The following is a 19,579-nucleotide window of genomic DNA, read 5'->3' as shown; positions in this document are numbered from 1 at the left end:
TGGCTGTCAGTCAAAGCTGGACGAATCACTGCACAACTGTTCCCAACAGGAGAAGATAAATCCACAAATACAAGTTGTTTTGTTACTTCAAAATCTGTTTAAAACGTTGCTGCATTTTCCATTTTTTTAATACTGTGTTTACCAGATGGTTATCTCTGAATAAATCTCACCGCCCCCCACCCCCAAACAGGGAAAAATAATACACATTCTTCACGTAGTCCAGCCCCATGAACTCTTCGAGGGGTGCGGGCACCACAGTCACACACCTATCATGAATCCAGTAATTTACTTCAATCCTACTCATCAAACCATCAGAGACTGTTGCAGATGGCCCACATTTTGTGGGAGAACAGTCTGGGTATGTGGATGAAAATCAGTGCAGATCAGACAGGGCGGCCCGATACTCTGGAGCAAAAGTAACTCGCTTCTATATTTTACAACTTGATAAGGTGACATACGAATTCTTGACCGAGAATATACGCACTATCTGTGTGTTTGTGATTTTCTTTCTCTTTCCCCTTCCCTTTGTGCATCTGTACTTTTCTCTCTCTCTACCCATGTGCTATTTTCTCTCACTCTCAGTATCTGCAGTTTTCTTTCTCTTTCCCTCTCTAACTGTAGTTTCTCTCTGTATTTGTTTTCTCTTTCCCTCACACTCTGTGGTTTTCTCCTTCTGTCCCTCCGTGTATCTTTTGTTTTCTCTTTTTCTTTTACTCTGTATCCTCATTTACCGTGACTTTTCCCCCCTGCTCTTTTCTCCCTCTCTCCACCCACTGGTATCTGTGATGTCCTCCTTTCTCTCTTTGCGTCTGTGTTTTCTCTCTTTAACCCCTCTATTTGTGGTTCACTCTCTCGCTGTTGATCTGTGATTCTTTGCCTTGTGTTGTAGCCGTGTATCCTTTTCAGTCCCGGTGTCTGTGTTACTCATCTATCTAGCAGGCTGATGGTGATTATAACTGGGTCTCTACAAAAGCAAATACTTTGTATATGGCACCTATTGCACAGTACCGCTACAGTGTCAGAACAGATTGGTACTCTAACAATGGCTTATTAAATACTTCAGCACCAAGTATACTATATTTGAAGACAAAATGTTTGGTGGCAAGTCAAGATTTGGTTTTATAATAAAAACATAAGAAATAGGAACAGGAGTAGGCCATTTGGCCCTTCGAGCCTGCTCCGCCATTCAATAAGATCATGGCTGATCTTCTACCTCATCTCCACTTTCCTGCACTATTCCCATATCCCTTGATTCCCTTAATATCCAAAAATCTATTGCTCTCAGTCTTGAATATACTCAACGACTGAACCCCCACAGCCCTCTGGGTAGAGAATTCCAAAGATTCACCACCCTCTGAGTGAAGAAATTTCTCCTCATCTCAGTCCTAAATGGCCGACCCATTGTTCCGAGACTGTGACCCCTGGTTCTAGACCCCCCAGCCAGGGGAAACATCCTCCCTGCATCTACCCTGTCAAGTCCTGTAAGAATTTTGTATGTTTTAATGAGGTCACCTCTCATTCTTTTAAATTCCAGAGAATATAGGCCTAGTCTACTCAATCTGTCCTCATAGGACAATCCCCCCATCCCAGGAACCAGTCTGGTGAACCTTCGTTGCACTCCCTCTCTGGTAAGGAGACCAAAGCTGTACACAATACTCCAGGTGTGGTCTCACCAGGGCCCTATATAATTGCAGTAAGATGTCTTTACTCTTATACTCAAATCCTCGTGTAATAAAAGCCAATATACCATTTGCTTTCCTAATTGCTAGCTGTACCTGCATGTTAACTTTTAGCGATTCGTGTACAAGGACACCCAGGTCCCTCTGAACACCAACATTTCCCAATCTCTCACCATTTAAAAAATACTCTGCTTTTCTATTTTTCCTACCTTCACATTTTTCCACATTATATTCCATTTGCCATGTTCTTGCCCACTCACTTAGCCAGTCTATATCCCATTGAAGCCTCCTTGCATCCTCCTCACAACTTACATTCCCATCCAGCTTTGTATCATCAGCAAACTTGGATATATTACATTTGGTCCCCTCATCCAAATTATTGGGTAATGGATGAGATTACCTCAGCAACACTAAACTGGAGGACTGGGATTTTCCACTTCCATACTCGCCACTGTGTGATTTTCCGCCCAGTCATTTAAACGGGCAAGAATTAGCGGGCTGACAGGTGCATAATGAGCTTTTGGGGAAGTGATGGTCCAGTTGGTCTGTTCCTATCCCAAATGTCACTTTGGTTTTTTTTCCCCAAAATTTTAAATGTTAAAAATCTTTGTTTAAAATGATAAAAAGATTTGATAGAGCAGATAGAGAAACTATTTCCTCTGATGATAAAATCAAGAACGAGGGGACATAATCTTAAAATTAGAGCTCGGCTATTCAGGAGCAAAATGACGATGTACTTTTTGACACAAATTAGTAGAAATCTGGAACTTTCTCCCTGAAAAGGCTGTGGATGCTGGGTCAGTTGCAGCTTTGAACACGGCAATCGAGAGACTTTTGTTAAGTAAGGGTATCAAGGGATATGGATCAAAGGTGGGTAAATGGAGTTGCCATACAGATCAGCTGTGATCTAATTGAATGACAGAGAAGGCTTGAGGGGCGTAATGGCCTACTCCTGTACCTTTGTTCCTATCAATTATGAAGTATAAGGATGTTTAAAATTAATTTTGAGGGAAGCATGCCCCCAGGTCTCTTGAAATGCACACATTGGTGTGAAGCTCTCAGCGGGTAGGGTTACCAACTCTGGGTGGATGTATTCCTTGAGGTTTCATCACATGACCTCCCGCCCCCAACCGCCCCACCCAGTAAAGCAACCTTTTCCCCAATCTCTAAATATTTTTATAATACCCCATGATCTTTCTCCCAGGTTGCTCACAGCAACAGCCTGGTGAATTAATGCAAACTTTTTCCCTCCTGGTTAATAGATCGTCTACTACTACTACTGAGGAAAAAGTTATGCAGGTAAAGAAAAAAAATTAATTCCCAAAAGTGGCAACTAGATAATAATGTTCAATAAAATTAAGCACAGTGTCTTTCTCTTCCGATGAATAGATGCAATGCCCCTGTTCATGGTGGTCTGCAAAATGCAGGGAAATATTAAAGGGTATTGGACAGAGCAGGGTGGTAGGGTTAAACTTGTTGGTTCATGGGGAGAAAGACACCAGCACAAACCTGAAGGTCAAATGGCCCATTTCGGTACTATACATTCTATAATTGTATGGTCAGGTAAGTCCCATGTTCAACCTCAGAGTTGATTAAAGCTTCAGTGTTTCTGGGCTAGAGAGACAATAAACTTTGCCTGGGTTCTGCTCTTGATTGCTATCCATTGTATACCCACCCTCCACCTTGTATTGGAGCATAGGTATATGTGGGTGCTGGGTGAGTACAGGATTGGGCTCGGCTGTGCTGTGTCTCCATGGTCAAATAACGTGCCGATACCAATTGCGGAGGGTCACACATGAACGACGAGCACCTGGGTAAGGTACTGGAGGGTGGCAGGCATCCATGGAACTGGCACACCCCAGGAAGAGTCAGCACCTTCGGGAGAGGGATGGAGAAAACTGACAGAAGAAAAATATCTTGCAATATGAATACAAGGACAAAACTAGAGTCAGAGATGGGTACAACATTCTAGTCTCGATTCTACACCATGTGCTTGAGTCAAGCAAGGCTCAATGCTGGGATGGGAACCTTGTAACTTCTGCCCTAGAGCATCTTCTAGTGTGCATGCTAACCTAACATCCCATCGAGGCAATGATCTTACCTTATCTTGGTCAATCACTTTTATTTTGTCCTTACCTACCATTGTCTCCCTGTGACTAAAAACCTTCCCCCAGCTGTAATGGAAGGACTGGAGACCTGCTTCCAGGGTACCTTGTAATGTTCATCGCAAAAATGTCTTCTGTACCCCGAAGGGCTGTGGATGCTGAATCGTTGAGTATATTCAAGGCTGAGATAGATAGATGTTTGGATTCTAGGGCGGATCAAGGGATATGGAGATCGGGCGGGAAAATGGAGTTAAGGTCGATGATCAGCCATGATCTTATTGAATAGTGGAGCAGGCTCGAGGGGCCGTATGGACTATTCCTGCTCATAATTCTTATGTAGAGCTTGTAGAAGAGAAAAGGTGGTCACTTTGTAAGTTGAAACGTCCTATCAACCTCCTAACAGTTACAGGCCACCAACAAGTACAACAGTGACTACACTTCAAAAGTAATTCATCAGTTGTGAAACACTTTGGAACATCCCAAGGATAAGAAAGACTCTGTATAGATGCAAGTTCTTTCTTTTACAAGCCCCTCAGTACAAGTATTTGCATGGATCATGGAGCCAGTGAGGTATCACCCAAGATGTTGTATCAGAATCTGACAAGGTGTGTGAATTTTTATACAACTGAAAAAAAAAGAGCTATTGCAACAAGGTTGGGGTCAAAGGCCATCTGCACACTTACTGATGATGATGAGGGTATAGTTGAGATGGATGCTGCCAAACCCGTTTGTTGCTCTGCAGACGTAGACTCCTGCATCCTCCACTTCCACCTCCTTGATTTTGAGACCATGTTGAAGGACTCGGAACCTCGTCCAGCCGCTGTGGATGGTGCGTCCATCTTTGATCCACATGGTCAGCGGTGGGGGATCGCCCTCCACCGGACAGGCCAGCCTGATCGTGCGGCCAAGCTTCACTGGCTGCCGGCTCATCACTTTCTTAGAAATCCTCGGAGGACCTGGACACGGATGTTTAAAAAGTCAGCAGTCAAGAACGGTACAAATGGAAGCCGGCGTGAAACGACAGGGAAAGTCATAAAACTGACGTCGACTCATTAATTTCAAATAGCTCGGCTCTCGAGTTTCCTCCCAAATGCAGCTGGCTCCTGGGCCTTGCCAAAACAGCAATTTATAGGTCCAGGGTGGGCAGGATACATAAGGAGGGGGTCGCTCTGCTTCCTGCCCCTCTTCCGCGGCATTGCCCGCGCCTGGGTGGCCCTAGGCAGGGAGCATGCGGTGTCTACTGGTATGCTCGAGGCCTTCCACGTCCGGGGGCACCTCAGAGTATAGAGTGTCTTATTGATAGTCGCAACACCCATTATAATTTAACTAGACATCCCATTATAAGCTTTTCCCATCATACGGAAGTAGTAATGGTTGCGTGCTGTTGCTGTATTGAGCCTGGTTTTTATTGTTTAGTTATTATATTAGTGGTGCCCTAGGGCACTTGTCATAATATTTTAATGTTTCAGGCTGGTGACACTAGGGCAACTCAGTGTCACCCCTACAAGCTAACCAAAAAAGGCCTAACTGCAGACGATTGGTCCACTTTATTGAAGCCATGACTTAATGTGGATTGAGACACAATAGGAAATAGACCTGCTTGTGAAAGTCATGTCCTTCCCCAGCCTGAACTGGAAACTCTTTGAAATCTGGACCCTGTTAAGGACGCATGGCAGGTCAACACGTCAACTAGACTCCTCACTCCTTGCACATAGTTCATACACAAAGCATCTGCCACAAACTCCACTCCATATGGAAGCTCCCAAGCTCTGATGCCAGAAGTAAAACCCACCACTGAAACAGCAGGCAAACAGTGAAACCATTACCTGGAATCAGTCTCCAATGTCGTCCACAACTAAAGCTCACCCACTACCACAATGCATCGTGTGAACTATAGCATGTACCCTCTACAATATTAATCTAACATGTGACACTGCGCTGTAACTAAAGAACAATTACTGTAGTCCGATATGAATTGCCCTCGTTTGACCAAGTGCCTGAGCGCCACATCCGACAACAGCAATCAAAAAGGTCACATATACCATAACCATCCAGTGTCCTAACACACATACCACCCACTCCGAATTAGTGTGCAACAGTTCTTCTTTCCGTCTATCTGAGCTGGGTTTGAGCCTAGCTCCTAGATGTGAAAGCACACAGCACCATACAGTGCCAGCCAGTCGCAAAATCGGAGAAAGACTGGAGGCTTTGTGCGTGCATGAGTACACGCGTGGGTGGAATTTCAGGGCCTTAATGTGCGAATGAGAGTACGTGAATGTGTATGCATGCGTGTGCATGTATGCTTGTGTGTGTTTCTGCATATGCGTGAGTGACTATATACATGTATTTGCACGCTCACATTGGGTTGAATGCCTCTGCTGTAATTTCTGCGATGGCAGAAGAGAAGACGGGATAGATTTTGTAGATTTGGGGTTTCTACTTAACAGCGCTTTCCTGATGCCCGAATCAGCTAAGTCGAATCAACCAGAGGGCTTCATACCTCAAACCAAGGGTTTACCTGTGAAAGGGCACTAGGTTTATCAATTTGCCCAGCAATGTTTCACCGTTTACCTTCACAGAACCATGCTCCCAATGGGAGAGGATCACAACTCTGTCGGCCCAATTCCCTAAACACGGCTCCTTGCTGGGATTGGTGATGTTTACAGTTCTAACATACCGCGTCACCTAATTTCAGTCAGAGACAACCCACGCTGTCTGCTTTGGATTTAAATGCAGCTACTGGAGGTGAAAGGTCAGCATTCACACTTGAATATGACCACCCACCCAATTTCTTTTTTTAAAAACGAAAAAAGACATTTTTGTGCACAACAGTGATACATTATCCTGGATCATAAAGTGCTTCTCACAGCATTTGCCGTGCCAACCATCCATACACACTCCTTATTTATTCAGCAGGGCAAAGGTTAACGGAAAGTGAAAACATCATGTGATGTTTTACTGAAATGGAGTTCAGCTTCAAGGCTGTGTTTCTTGGAAGTGGCGATGCCCGCACTCTTCCTCCCTGGCGCTTCATTCTTTGCGCTCCCAGTTCTGATTTTCCCTCCCTGGAGGTTCCTTTGCTGCATTTATGTTGGAATGTTCCAAAACCAGAGACCTGGCAAGTGTGTACCTTGGAAGCTTCTGCACCATCACATCTATTCAAATCATTTCCCGTTGCGTTACCAGCTTATTCCAAACAGCAACCTCTTATTTTCACTTGAGATGTGAATGAATCATTTGTGAAGATAATTTGTTAATGAACGATCATTTATTTTTTGCGGGGGCGGGGGTGAAACTAAAATTAAAATAATTACCGGGACTTTGTGACAGTAGGCCCAAAATCACTGTAGTTGATCCCTTTTCTTTAAATGTTACTTCCCATTTTTCTCCTTTCCCCAACCGGTGCCGACGCTTCCTGTTCTAGGCTTTCATAGGTGCTTGTGGTCCTATGGCACCTTGTCCAAGCAACCATTCTCCGTGTGAGAGGTTCGACTGTGTGCTATTCAACCAAGGTGAACATCACAATTGAGGCCGATCGTGCCCCTCGCCTTAAATCAGCGCATGTTGATATTTCCAGCAGTGATCGCCGGATAGCAGTCGGGTATGGGAACCCTCCCATCCCAGGAGCACCGGGACCAATTGTACTGTCAATTCAACTGAGATCGGCAAACTCAGCACAGAGCAGAGTGACAATTTACATTTCTACAGCACTCCCTGTGTATAGAACGGACTCTCAATAGTGCTGTACAGAGTGGAGAAAACAGCAAACACTGAGCGAAAGGGGAGAAAGGAAAAGGAGCTGTGGGGGGGATGGAACTGAAAGCGCCGTCGGTCAAAGGGAAGGGGTTTTGGAAACAGGAAGGGAGGTGACAAGGTGAAGGAATTCAGAGATGGAGTTCCAGACAGCAGGCACGTAATGGCTGACCAACCGGGCGACTTCTGGACTCTACCACTCAATACTACAGCAAAAAATGCATCTACCAATTGAGCTAGTGAGAGATGACCTAAGGGTTTCTTCTTCCTAACATGAATTGAGCTGTTTTGCAAATGGAAAAAATGAGAAAAAAATATACAGGAAGCAAAAATCAATAAAATAACTAATAATAAAAACAAAGATTTTATTTAGAATTCTTTCTTCTGCCAGCTCCTTGCTCAAGATTATTTATTTCTTCAGACCGTGCCTGATAAATACAGTTCTGATCCAAGTATAATTCCTACATAATCCCAGAATGGAATTCCGATATATCAAATCATTTCCACTTTCCTCATGATTTAGAATTCCCAAGCCAGGCATAACACTTGCATCCATCATCTTGATCCAATGATAATATTTCTCCTAATTCTTCATGTTTTCAGATTCTCTTGCAGGCTGAAAATTGGGAGCCCGCTGCCTACATGCACATCCAAGTTGCCAATTTCACTCTCCTCTTCCTCGGATCCCTGCGTCTCACACAGGCAGCGATGACAAAATGCCGCCTTAAACCTCCCTCCAGCCCTACAAGCCTCCGAGAGCTCTGCACTCCTCTGATTCTGGCCTCTTGTACAGCCCCGATTTTCAACGCTCCATCATTGGCGGCCCTGCCTTCTGCTGCCAAGGCCCTAAGCTCTGGAAATCCCTCCCTAAACCTCTCCATCTCTCTCTCTTCCTTTAAGTCGCTGCTTCAAACCTACTTCTTTGACCAAGCTTTTGGCCACCTATCCTAATATCTCATGTGGCTCGGTCAAATTTTGTCTGATACTCGGTCCTGTGAAGCGCCTTGGGTGTTTTCACTACGTTAAAGGCGCTATATAACTGCAAGGTGTTATTAAACCTTTCTTCTCTTTGATATGTATCTGGGGAATCGCATACCTTTGAGGCTGCATATCGTTAACATTTCTTTTGTGGGGGGTGACACTGGTCATTATATCAGTCTATGCAGCGAGGACCTGAGCTATGAGGCCGCGATTTTGCCGACCGAGGTGGGTCCAGGGCAGCCCACTGACTAATGCAACCTGCACTCTCCAAGTGATTTTACATTGATGGGGCTTGTTAGGCCCGCCCAGCGAGGTTCCCGGCCAATTAAAAGGAAGCAGGTCTGATAGCATCATTTGATGACGCATCATCAGCCGGTTTCCTTAAAGGGACCATGTCCAAATTTATTTTGACAGTTGTGCTGTCAATGTTCTACAGCATTGAGGTGCTGCAAACACTGACAAGCACTGCACAGAGGTGCACGGCTGCACCCAGGCTCTCCCATGACTCCCTCCATAGAGAGTCACAGCATGCAGGGAAGTTCTCTTCCCTTCCCATGGGTGGAAGAGACCACCCCAGGAGATCAGCACAGCCTGGTTGCACATTGCACAGGAGGGCAAAAGCAGGGATGTCGTCAGGAGTCCCTGGCTGCAGAGGCGCAAACCTTTCAATGATCTCAGTAGATCACGAAATGTTACTGCCAAGCCACACTCAACCTCATCCTGCTGTGCCACTCATCACATCCCCATCACTCTGCCTTCCCTACCTCTGCACATCCTTACTCACACCAACTTACCTTGCACCTCCACCCATCCCTCTATCTACATTATCAGTTCCCCATCTCACTAGCCACCCCTCACACACACCCTCATCATACTGCAAGCATATCAACTAACACCACACATAATAGGCATTTGGGTGCTTTAGCCAATGTTCATGTGAAGTTTCTGGTAATGTGCTGTCAAACATTGAAATCTTTATTGTCAACACTTTGCGTTCTTGGACAGATTTGTGTGCACCTTTGGAAGTGGCTTAGTGAGTTGTCGTGAATGGTGAGACATAAGGGTAGTCCCCCCACCCCCGGCAATGGTGATGAGTGTGAAAGAAATGGCTTGGGCATTGTAAGGATGCTTTATGGTGTTGGTGTGGGATGTGGTGTGTCAACCTGTGGCAGCCAGGGTGTACAGCGTCAAGTGAAGTAAATCTGGCCACGGTGAGGACATCCCTGGCGTCCCATGCAGCAATGTGCACGGGTGATGATGTCCTGTGCCCTGTGCACCATCAGTTGATTGCAGAGAAGGTTGGTGTTGTTGTTGGTGCTGGTGTTGGGGCTGATCGTAGTGGGATTCTGAGGACCAAGGTGAGATAGTTTCAAGGGCACCGATGCTGATGGGATAGATGGCAAGTGAGGTTGAGATGACAGAAGCGATCTGTCAATGGTGAGAGAGGTTGTTCCAATGAGGTGACACTGGATAGAGAGTTTGCTCCAAACACTTGCTAGCTACATAAAGGTCAATCTGTCTTCCAAATGCAGTAAGCAACAGCTTATAACCTTGGAAAATGAAGGCCTATGAAATGGGAGCTTTTATAGACCATTTGCAGCTGTCAGGTTAGTAAATCATTCCATGCTGACACAACACCCGACCTACTTACCTGACGTGATCCCTGAGCATTGTGAACCTCGTGAAAAAGGTGTAAAAATAGTAAGTACCTGGTAAAATTGTGTTTAACAACCTTTTAAATAGTTTTTAATAAGCTTAATTGCCTGACCCACCGCTTGGTGTCGGGTCTGTTCAGCGCTGACAGACTCGACACTTGGGAGACGAGCGTGGAGGCGGGTTGTCAGCGGGCTCCTGACCCGCTGTCAATCTTTTCTATTTTGACAGCTGACCCGCCTCAGATCCTGCCCTCTCAGCGCTGGCAAAAAGCTTGTAGTAAAAGGTGAAGAGTGAAGTGAAGTCAAAGAAAAGAGGGAATGGAAAGAGAGAGAAAGAAAACAAGGAAAGAACTTGAGAGAGATGAGGAAAGAACTTGAGAGAGATGAGAAAAGACAGGCAGAGAAAGAGACAGCAGAGGAAAAAAAACTCAAGATGCATAAGGAGGAATTTTAACTATCAGAAGCAGAGTGGAATGGGAGGTAAAATCCAAGTGGTGGACCTACCGCTCCTTTCTCGATCGGTGGTTATTTTAATGCCACTGTTTTCTTAAACGGTTCAGATGCCCACCTGACTCAGGTCGGAGCATCATGGATACATGTAAATCAGGGTCCCATGATATAATTCAGACCCCGATGTGATTTTAACTGCCTACTGAGACATGGATGCTCCACTCAGTAAAACCCGACAGACACCCAGCAGAGGCCCTGTCAGTAGAGTTTACAACAGCAACAACAACTTGTATTTATATAGCGCCTTTAACACAGTAAAACATCCCAAGGCGCTGCACAGCAGTATTTTAAGACAAAAAATTTGACACTCGCCTTTGTGGGGCCCAAAGGAGCAGGAGTGGGCCCCACAAAGAAAGCTTGGGTCACTGCCACCAAAGATGCTAAAGAGAAAGAGACGGACAGTCCAAGAAAGACGGTAGAAAGAAAGGGAGAGCAGGCACATGATCATAGACAATGAAGAACCATGGAAACAGCATACAGAGAGGTGAGAAAGGGAGAGAAACAGACAGAGAAGGATGGCAGAGAGAGAGAGAGCCCTTTGATAGACAGCTCTGTGGCCAGAAACCTGTCATCGTCAGGCAGAGGCTAGCAGAAGGACTGGGCTACTCCAACTCCATAGAAACATAGAAGATAGAAGCAGGAGTAGGCCATTCGGCCCCTCGAGCCTGTTCCGCCATTTAATGAGATCATGGCAGATCATCCAAATTCAGTACCCTGACCCTGCTTTCTCCCCATATCCCTTGATCCCTTTAGCCTTAAGAAATATATCTAACTCCTTCTTGAATATATTTAATGAATTGGCCTCAACTGCCTTCTGTGGTAGAGAATTCCACAGGTTCACTGTTGTGTCGGTACCTTTCTACCTAGACACAATTTAGGACTCAGAACTCAGAGATTCAAACATGAAGTGTTTTATTCAGGAAGCAAAGGAAGTTCTGGCAAGTTCCGAACAAAGAGAGCTAAACTTAACCAAGAGAACACCCAACCATTTATCTGCTGTGACAGCGCCACCACAGGTGGGAGGAGAACACACTATACATAACATATTCCTCCCCTCTTAAATGAAAGGTCCACATTATTCCTCAACAGGTAAGTTACTTTCAATGCACTCACTAACCAAGGGTAGAGGTAGACTGCCTCAAACCTGACTTTACCCTGGGGTTTATTCTGCCCCAGTCTTGTGGGTAAGTCACTAAGCCTACAGATCCAAGCGTCTTGGAGGCCGCCGCTCCCTGACAGGATACCGGCGGTCATCGCTGGCTTCCACAGCAGTAGGCATTGACACAGGCCTGGATGGAGAAGGTGCCTGTGTCAGTCGAAAGTCAGGAGTTTGCACAGGTGGAACAGTCTCTATGACTTCCTGTGTTGGAGAAGAGCACTGTGGCAAAGGATGCTGGTTTGCGGTATCATCCGTAAACAGTTCAGGCCAACCAGCCATTGGAGCCTCTGTGTCTGTCTCTGCTCCTAGCAACAGTTGATCTGTGTGTCTTCTCCAGACGACGTCCTTGGCAGTCTCAACCGTGTAAGACACCGGGCCTGTCTGCGCGACCACCGTAGCAGGAACCCATTTCGGTCCAGTGTTGTAGTTTTGAGCTAGGACATGCTCTCCAGGATGAAACCGTCTCTCCTTGGCTCTTTTCTCTCTCTTTTCAACTTGAGCTTGTTGTTGACAATGGACAACCTGTTCTGCCCTTGGAGGTTTGAATAAGTCAAAACTTGTCCGCAACTGCCTCTTCATCATGAGCGAAGCGGGGCAAGTTTTGGTTGTGGCATGCGGCTCGTTCCTGTAGGACAACAGGAAGCTGTTCAGACGTTGGTGGATGGAGCCCTGACCTTGCGATGCCTTCAAGGCGTGCTTCAAAGTTTGCACGTACCTTTCTGCCAGGCCGTTAGTAGAGGGATTATAGGGCGCAGACCTGATGTGTTGGACACCATTCACATGCAAGAAGGTTGCAAACTCCTGTGATACAAATTGTGGACCGTTGTCACTTATGAGTTGTTCCGGTGAGCCATAATGGCTGAACATCTCACCAAGTATCTCAATTGTTTTCTCTGCCGTGGTAGACCTCATCACAGCGACCTCTGGCCACTTGCTACGAGCGTCCACAACCACCATAAACATCTTCTCTTCGAAAGGACCGGCGAAGTCCACATGTACTCGCTGCCATACTTCTGCAGGCCAATCCCAGGGGTGTAGGGTTGCCAGCTGTGGAACATTCCGGACCCTTTGACATAGGGAACATGCTTTGGCTTTCTCCTCAATATTTCCATCAAGACCTGCCACCAGAAGTAGCTTCTTGCCATTTCCTTCATCCGAACCATCCCACTGTGGCCTGTATGAAGTTGTTGCAGTATAGCTTCCCTCAGAGGTGGCGGAATGATGACATGGCGTCCCCAAAGAAGACAACCTGCCTGGACGGAGAGCTCATTTATTTTTGAAATGTAAGGTTTCAAACTAGGAGAATCTCCTATAGCTCTCCCTCGAATGACATTGTCCATTACCTCAGACAAGACTGGATCGTTGCGGGTGTACCTTCGCACCTGAACTGCCGTGACAGGTGCTCCCTCCACTTGTATAAAGTAGAAGATGTCTTTCTGACGAGGCTTTGGGGGAGTAACAGGCAAGGGTAGCCTCAAGAGACCGTCTGCGTTGCCGTGCAAGTCTGATTTGCGATATTTGATGTCGTATGTGTGTCCTGACAACAGTAAAGCCCACCTTTGCATCCTGCTTGTAGCAAGAGACGGAATTCCAGTGTGGGGCCCGAAGATGACAGTGTTCCGTCACGTACGAAGTGAACAAGCTGTTCTTCATGATCAATGTTATGTTGAGAGATAGCTCAAGAGATGCATCCTTGTTATTTTAAATATATTGAACAGAATGATAAAATCTATAATTACAGTAACATATACCGTTTGCACTGTATACTGTTCATTTACCTGTTCTATGCTAAATAAAGTATTTGTATTCCAATCTCTCTCAATTTTTTTTGTGGAGTGCTGTGACTAATGTAACGAGGGGCAATTTAATGAATTCAGGCTCCTGGTGTGGAGTTTTGCCCACCGCAAGCATTTGTCAGGAATTTGGGCACGAGGTGGCATCGAGCCATTAAATTACCCCGATGTAGGCAGTGTGACAACATCCCCAAAACAGCTGATGGCAGCTCCTCACCTGCAAATTGCCACATTAGTCCTATTTTCCTGCCATTTTATATTCTTCCTTTTCAAATACTTAATTCTCTTTTACATGATGTAAAAGACAACTTCTGCCTCAACAGTCACTGCTAAATAATTATGTTCTAATGACCCTCTATAAAATTCCTTTTGTTCTTTTAATGATAATTCTCAGTCTATACTCCCTTGTGACTGTTTCGCCAACCAGTAGAAGCAAGATAGAAAGAAAGAACTTGCATTTATATAGCACCTTTCACGACCTCTGGACACCCCAAAGCGCTTTATAGTCAATGAAGTACTTTTGAAGTGTAGTCAAATTCAAATTTTTTCAAATTCAAATCGCTTTATTGGCATGATAAGGTACATCTTATGTTGCCAAAGCATCAAAATACATTTATGGTTGAACACATAAACGCAGTTCTATTCATACATTGTATAAACAGGTATACCCCTGAGTGTATAAATATACATTCGCATTTTTTATATATACTCTTTTCTTAGTTTACTGGTTGTCCCTCTGTTCATGGCAAGCTGTAACATAGTGTGCCGCCAGTGTTATACAGCTTCTCTCCTCTCCCAGTAGGTATGGGAGTTTTTGGTTGTCATTCAGATTTCTGAATTCAGGGCATATTTGTGAGAATTTTTGGTAGAAATTCTCCCTGATGCCCTGATATTTTTCACAGGCTGTGAGGAAGTGCATCTCTGTCTCCACTACTCCCTGACTGCAGTGAGAGCATATCCTGTCTTCTCTTGGCAGCCTGGTCTGCCTGTGTCTGCCTTTTTCGATCGCTAGGCTATGTTCGCTAAGTCTGTACCTTGTCAAGGTTCTTCTCAGTTTGTTATCCTTTACCATGGTCAGGTAATCAGCTATGTTGTATTGTCTGTTTAGGGCCAAGTAGCAATTGAGTTTGCTTTGGGTTTTTGTTGTTTCTGCCCAATATGTCAGATATTTTTCCTTTTGCTTAGCGACGATTGTGTTGGGTCGCATTCTTTGTGTTACCCTGTCACTGTCCTGGGGCTGGTTATTGTTAGTATTGTTAGTAGTTACTTCGCTGAGTCCCAGGACTAGTTGACTGAGGGTATTCTTCTTTATGGTCAGCTCTTGGCTGTTGTGTTGTGTTGTAGGCTGTCACTGTTGTGATGTAGGCAACACAGCAGCCAATTTTTGCACAGCAAGCTGCCACACACAGCATGTGTGTGTGGAGTTTGCACATTCTCCCCGTGTTTGCGTGGGTTTCCTCCGGGTGCTCCGGTTTCCTCCCACAGTCCAAAGATGTGCGGGTTAGGTTGATTGGCTATGATAAATTGACCCTTAATGTTAGGGGGATTAAATACGTGGGGTTACGGGGATAGGGTGGGATATGTGTTGGTGTAGGGGTTACGGGGATCGGGTGGGATATGTGTCGGTGCAGGCTCGATGGGCCGAAATGGCCTCTATCTGCACTGTGGGGTTTCTGTGATTCTGTGATTGTGGTAATGACCAGATAATCTGTTTTAGTGATGTTGGTTGAGGAATAAATATTGGCCAGGACACCGGGGATAACATCCTGCTCTTCTACAAAATAGTCCACCTGAGATGGTAGACTGGGTCTCAATTTAATGCCTTCCAACAGTGCAGCGCTCCCTCAGTACTGCACTGGACTATCAGCCTAGATTTTGTGCTCAAGTCCCTAGAGTGGGACGTGAACCCACAACCTTATGACTCGGAGGAGAGAGTGCTACCACTGAGCCACGGCTGACACTGCTTACCCTCTCACAACCTTTCATAATTGTGAAATCCTGTATCAGATCCTACTTAACAACTTCTGTTACAGTGAAGAAAGTTCCAGTTTTCCTGCTGCTTCTGATCCTGAATTGCATAGAATGTACAGCTCTGAAAAAGGCCATCCAGCCCAACTGGTCTATGCCGGTGTTTATGCTCCACACGAGCCTCCTCTCACCTCACTTCATGTAACCCTCTCAGCATATTGTTCTATTCCTTTCTCCCTTATGCGCTTATCCAGCTTCCCCTTAACTGCATCTATGGTATTCGCCTCAACTACTCCTGTGGTAGCAAGTTCCACATTCTCACTACTCTCTGGGTAAAAAAGTTTCTCCTGAATTCCTTATTAGATTTATTAGTGACTATCTTATATTCATGGCCCCTGGTTCTGGTCTCTCCCACAAGTGGAAACATCTTCTCTATGTCTACCCTATAAAACCCTTTCATAATCTTAAAGACCTTTATCAGGTCACCTCTCAGCCTTCTCTTTTCTAGAAAAAAAGAGCCCCAGTCATTTCTCAGTTCTGGTATCACCCTTGTAAATATTTTTTCCCACCTTCTCCAGTGCCATTATATCCTTTATGCAATATGGAGACCAGAACTGTGCACAATAGTCTAAGTATAGTCTAACCAAGGTTCGATGCAAATTTAACATAACTTCTCGCTTTTCAATTCTATCTTTCTAGAAATAAACCCTAGTGCTTAATTTGCTTATTTTAAATGGCCTTATTAACCTGAGTCGCTACTATTAATGATTTGTGAATCTGTACCTCCAGATCCCTATGCTCCTCTACCCCATTTAGACTCTTATTTTCCAAGGACTATGTGACCTCCTTAATCTTCCTACCAAAATGCCCCACCTGACAGTTATCTATATTGAAATTAATTTGCCATTTACACGCCCATTCTGCAAGCTTATTACTGTCTTTGTGTATTTTGTCGTAGTCTTCCTCAGTATTAACTGTACTCCCCAATTTGGTGTCATCCATAATTCGGTGCTCTTCACTGCTCTACAGCTGTTCCTCGAACCAGCTCCATCCTCTGCACTGATCTCATGGATTTACCTTTCACCCTCCGCTGGCTCACTGAGCTTCACTACTCTTGGTCCTTGGATTTCACTTCCACTGATCCTCACTCTTCATGCATACTGAATCTGCTGGTGTGCATCGCTAACACCAGAGGCCACTATGCACTTTGTTGGACCCCTGGATCAACCTCTGCTGGTTCATGGTCACCTCTGAGAGAGGAGACTTTCATGCCATGGGATTGATTTTAGTGTACTGGTGTAAATCATGCATGGGTTCAAGCCTCACTCCCGGGGGTGAATAGGGGGTGAATTTCTTCAAGGCTTTTCCACCAAATTTCCCCCTGAGTAACGGCAGCAGAGCGGGAGAAGCTCTGAGGAAATTCAACAACAACTTGCATTTATATAGCGCCTTTAAAGTAGTAAAATGTCCCAAGTGTCGTCCCAGGAGCGTATTCAGGCAAAAATTGACACCAAGCCAAAGGAGGAGACGTTAGGACAGGAAAGAGGTAGATTTTAATGAGCGTTTTAAAGGACAAAACTTGGCAGTATAGTGAACAGTGAGGAGGATAGTGATAGACTTCAAGAAGACATAGACAGGCTGGTGAATGGGCAGACACGTGGCAGATGAAATTTAATGCAGAAAAGTGCGAAGTGATACATTTTGGTAGGAAGAACGAGGAGAGGAAATATAAACTAAAGGGTACAATCCTAAAGTGGGTGCATGAACAGAGACCTGGGGGTATATGTGCACAAACCAATGAAGGTGGAAGGGCAGGTTAGGAAAGCAATTAAAAAAAGCATACAGGATCCTGGGCTTCATAAATAGAGGCATAGGGCTGGATTTTCTGAGCCCTGAGGAGGCGGGTATGGAGGCGGGACTGCCGGTAAAGTTGTAGAAAGTGGGGGCAGATGGCAAACCTGCCCCCATCCCGCCTCCATGCCCTTTTGCCAGGAGGCGGGAAGATGTGCTGCTTTGGGTCCCGTCTCCTGGAGGCGGGAAAGGGATTAAATCCTTTTAACTGCCTGTAGTTAACAGGCAGAAAAAAGGATTAGTCCCATTTTACCTTTTCAGGTGAAGGCTTTCCGACCTCGGAAAACCCCGCCGGGTTGGAGGAGTCGAGTAGGAGGTCTGCAGGGGTCGGAGGGGCCTGAAAGTAAGATGTAGAGGTGAGTGATGGGAGCAAGTGTGGAGTGGTAAGTATGTAAGGGGAGTGTTAACTGTTAAAAAAATGTTCACTTACCTTGGTTTCTGCCTACAGCCTTCATCCGCTCTGGATCGGGGGTCCCGACATCTTCCTTGTAGATTTCTCAGATGGGCTGTTAGATCCTCCGAACCAACAGTCATCTGAAATCTACAAAGTTGAAAGGTTTGATGAGTTCTGAACACAAGGACTCATCAAACTACAGAGAATGTCAGTGTTTGACAGCTTCACAGAGCTGTCAAACGCTGACATTTCTTCATTCAAGAAGTCTTGACAGATGGCACATCAGACGTTGACGGCTGTCAATGACTTCCCCCTAATTGGCCTGCTGAGCCCGCAGGGCGGGCTTAACAAGCTCAATCGGGAAAATCCCTCTGGTTAGCCAGAAGATGATGGAGGCGGGACATCGACCCGACAAGCAGCAGTCCCGCCTCCAACCCCTCTCCATTCACTAAATCCAGCCCACAGAGTACAGAAGCAAGGAAGTTCTGATGAACCTTTATAAATCACTGGTTCAGTCTCAACTGGAGTATTGTGTCCAATTCTGGGCACCGCACTTTAGGAAGGATGTGAAGGCCTTAGAGATTTATGAGAATGATTCCAGGGATGAGGGACTTCAGTTACGGCAATAGACTGGAGAAGCTGGGGGTTTGTTCTCCTTAGAGCAGAGATGGTTGAGAAGAGATTTGATAGAACTGTTCAAAATCATGAGGGGCCTAGACAGAGTAGATAGAGAGAAACTGTTCCCATTGGCGGAAGGGTCGAGAACCAGAGGACAAAGATTTAAGGTGATTGGCAGAAGAACCAAAGGCAAAATGAGGAGAAACCTTTTTACGCAGCGAGTGGTTAGGATCTGGAATGAACAGCCTGAAAGGGTGGTGGAGGAAGATTCAATTGTGGCTTTCAAAAGGGAATTGGATATGTAACTGAAGGAAAATCATTTGCAGGGCTACGGGGAAAGGGCGGGGGAGTGGGACTAGCTAAAGTGCTCTTGCAGAGAGCCGGCACGGGCTCGACGGGCCGAATGGGCCTCCTTCTGTGCTGTAACCATTCTATGATTCTAGGAGAGAGAGGTAGAGAGACAGAGAGGTTTAGGGAGCAAATTCTAGTGATTAGAGACTAGACAGCTGAAGGCACTGTTGCTTAATGGTTGGGTGAAGGAAGTGGGGGATGGACAAGAGGCCAGAGTTGGAGGAATACAGAGTTCTCAGAAGGTTAGAAACATTGAAAAATAGGAGGAGTAGGCCATTCGGCCCTTCGAGCCTGCTCCGCCATTCAATATGATCATGGCTGATCCTCTATCTCAATACCATATTCCCGCTCTCTCCCCATACCCCTTGATGCCCCTTGTGTCTAGAAATCTATCTATCTCCTTCTTAAATATATTCAGTGATTTGGCCTCCACAGCCTCCTGTGGTAGAGAATCCCACAGGTTCACCACCATCTGAGTGAAGAAATTTCTCCTCATCTCAGTCCTAAATGTCCTACCGCATATCCTGAGACTGTGATCCCACGTTCTAGACCCCCCAGCCAGGGGAAACATCCTCCCTGTATCCAGTCTGTCTAGTCCTGTCAGAATTTTATACGTTTCAATGAGATCCCCTCTCATTCTTCTAAACTCTAGTGAATACAGGTCTAGTTGACCCAATCTCTCCTCATACGACAGTCCTGCCATCCCAGGAATCAGTCTGGTGAACCTTCGCTGCACTCCCTCTATGGTAAGTATATCCTTTC

At 45.6% G+C, this 19,579-nt stretch overlaps 1 protein-coding gene across 2 annotated transcripts in view; it reads right to left on the bottom strand.

Annotated features, from left to right (window-relative positions):
• The window catches only part of LOC147113819 (fibroblast growth factor receptor-like 1), a 237,756-nt gene that overhangs the window by 134,665 nt on the left and 83,512 nt on the right, over window positions 1–19,579 (bottom strand). The window contains exons 1-2 of one of the 2 annotated variants that reach the window (XM_085995162.1): window positions 7,099–7,565; window positions 4,468–4,740 (exon numbers count right to left, since the gene is read on the bottom strand). In XM_085995162.1, the coding sequence (XP_085851288.1) occupies window positions 4,468–4,714 (247 nt within the window). In that variant the 5' untranslated portion in view covers window positions 4,715–4,740; window positions 7,099–7,565. Of the gene's footprint in view, window positions 1–4,467; window positions 4,741–7,098; window positions 7,566–19,579 lie in introns of those variants that run through there. The other variant, XM_085995161.1, reaches the window with a different exon arrangement.

Source organism: Somniosus microcephalus, chromosome 8 (genome assembly GCF_052327205.1).
Source record: "Somniosus microcephalus isolate GS21.2 chromosome 8, FLI_Smic_1.0, whole genome shotgun sequence".
In the NCBI taxonomy this organism is placed as follows: domain Eukaryota; kingdom Metazoa; phylum Chordata; class Chondrichthyes; order Squaliformes; family Somniosidae; genus Somniosus; species Somniosus microcephalus.
Note: the sequence above shows the minus strand (reverse complement) of the source record. Positions and strands in the feature narration are given on the sequence as shown.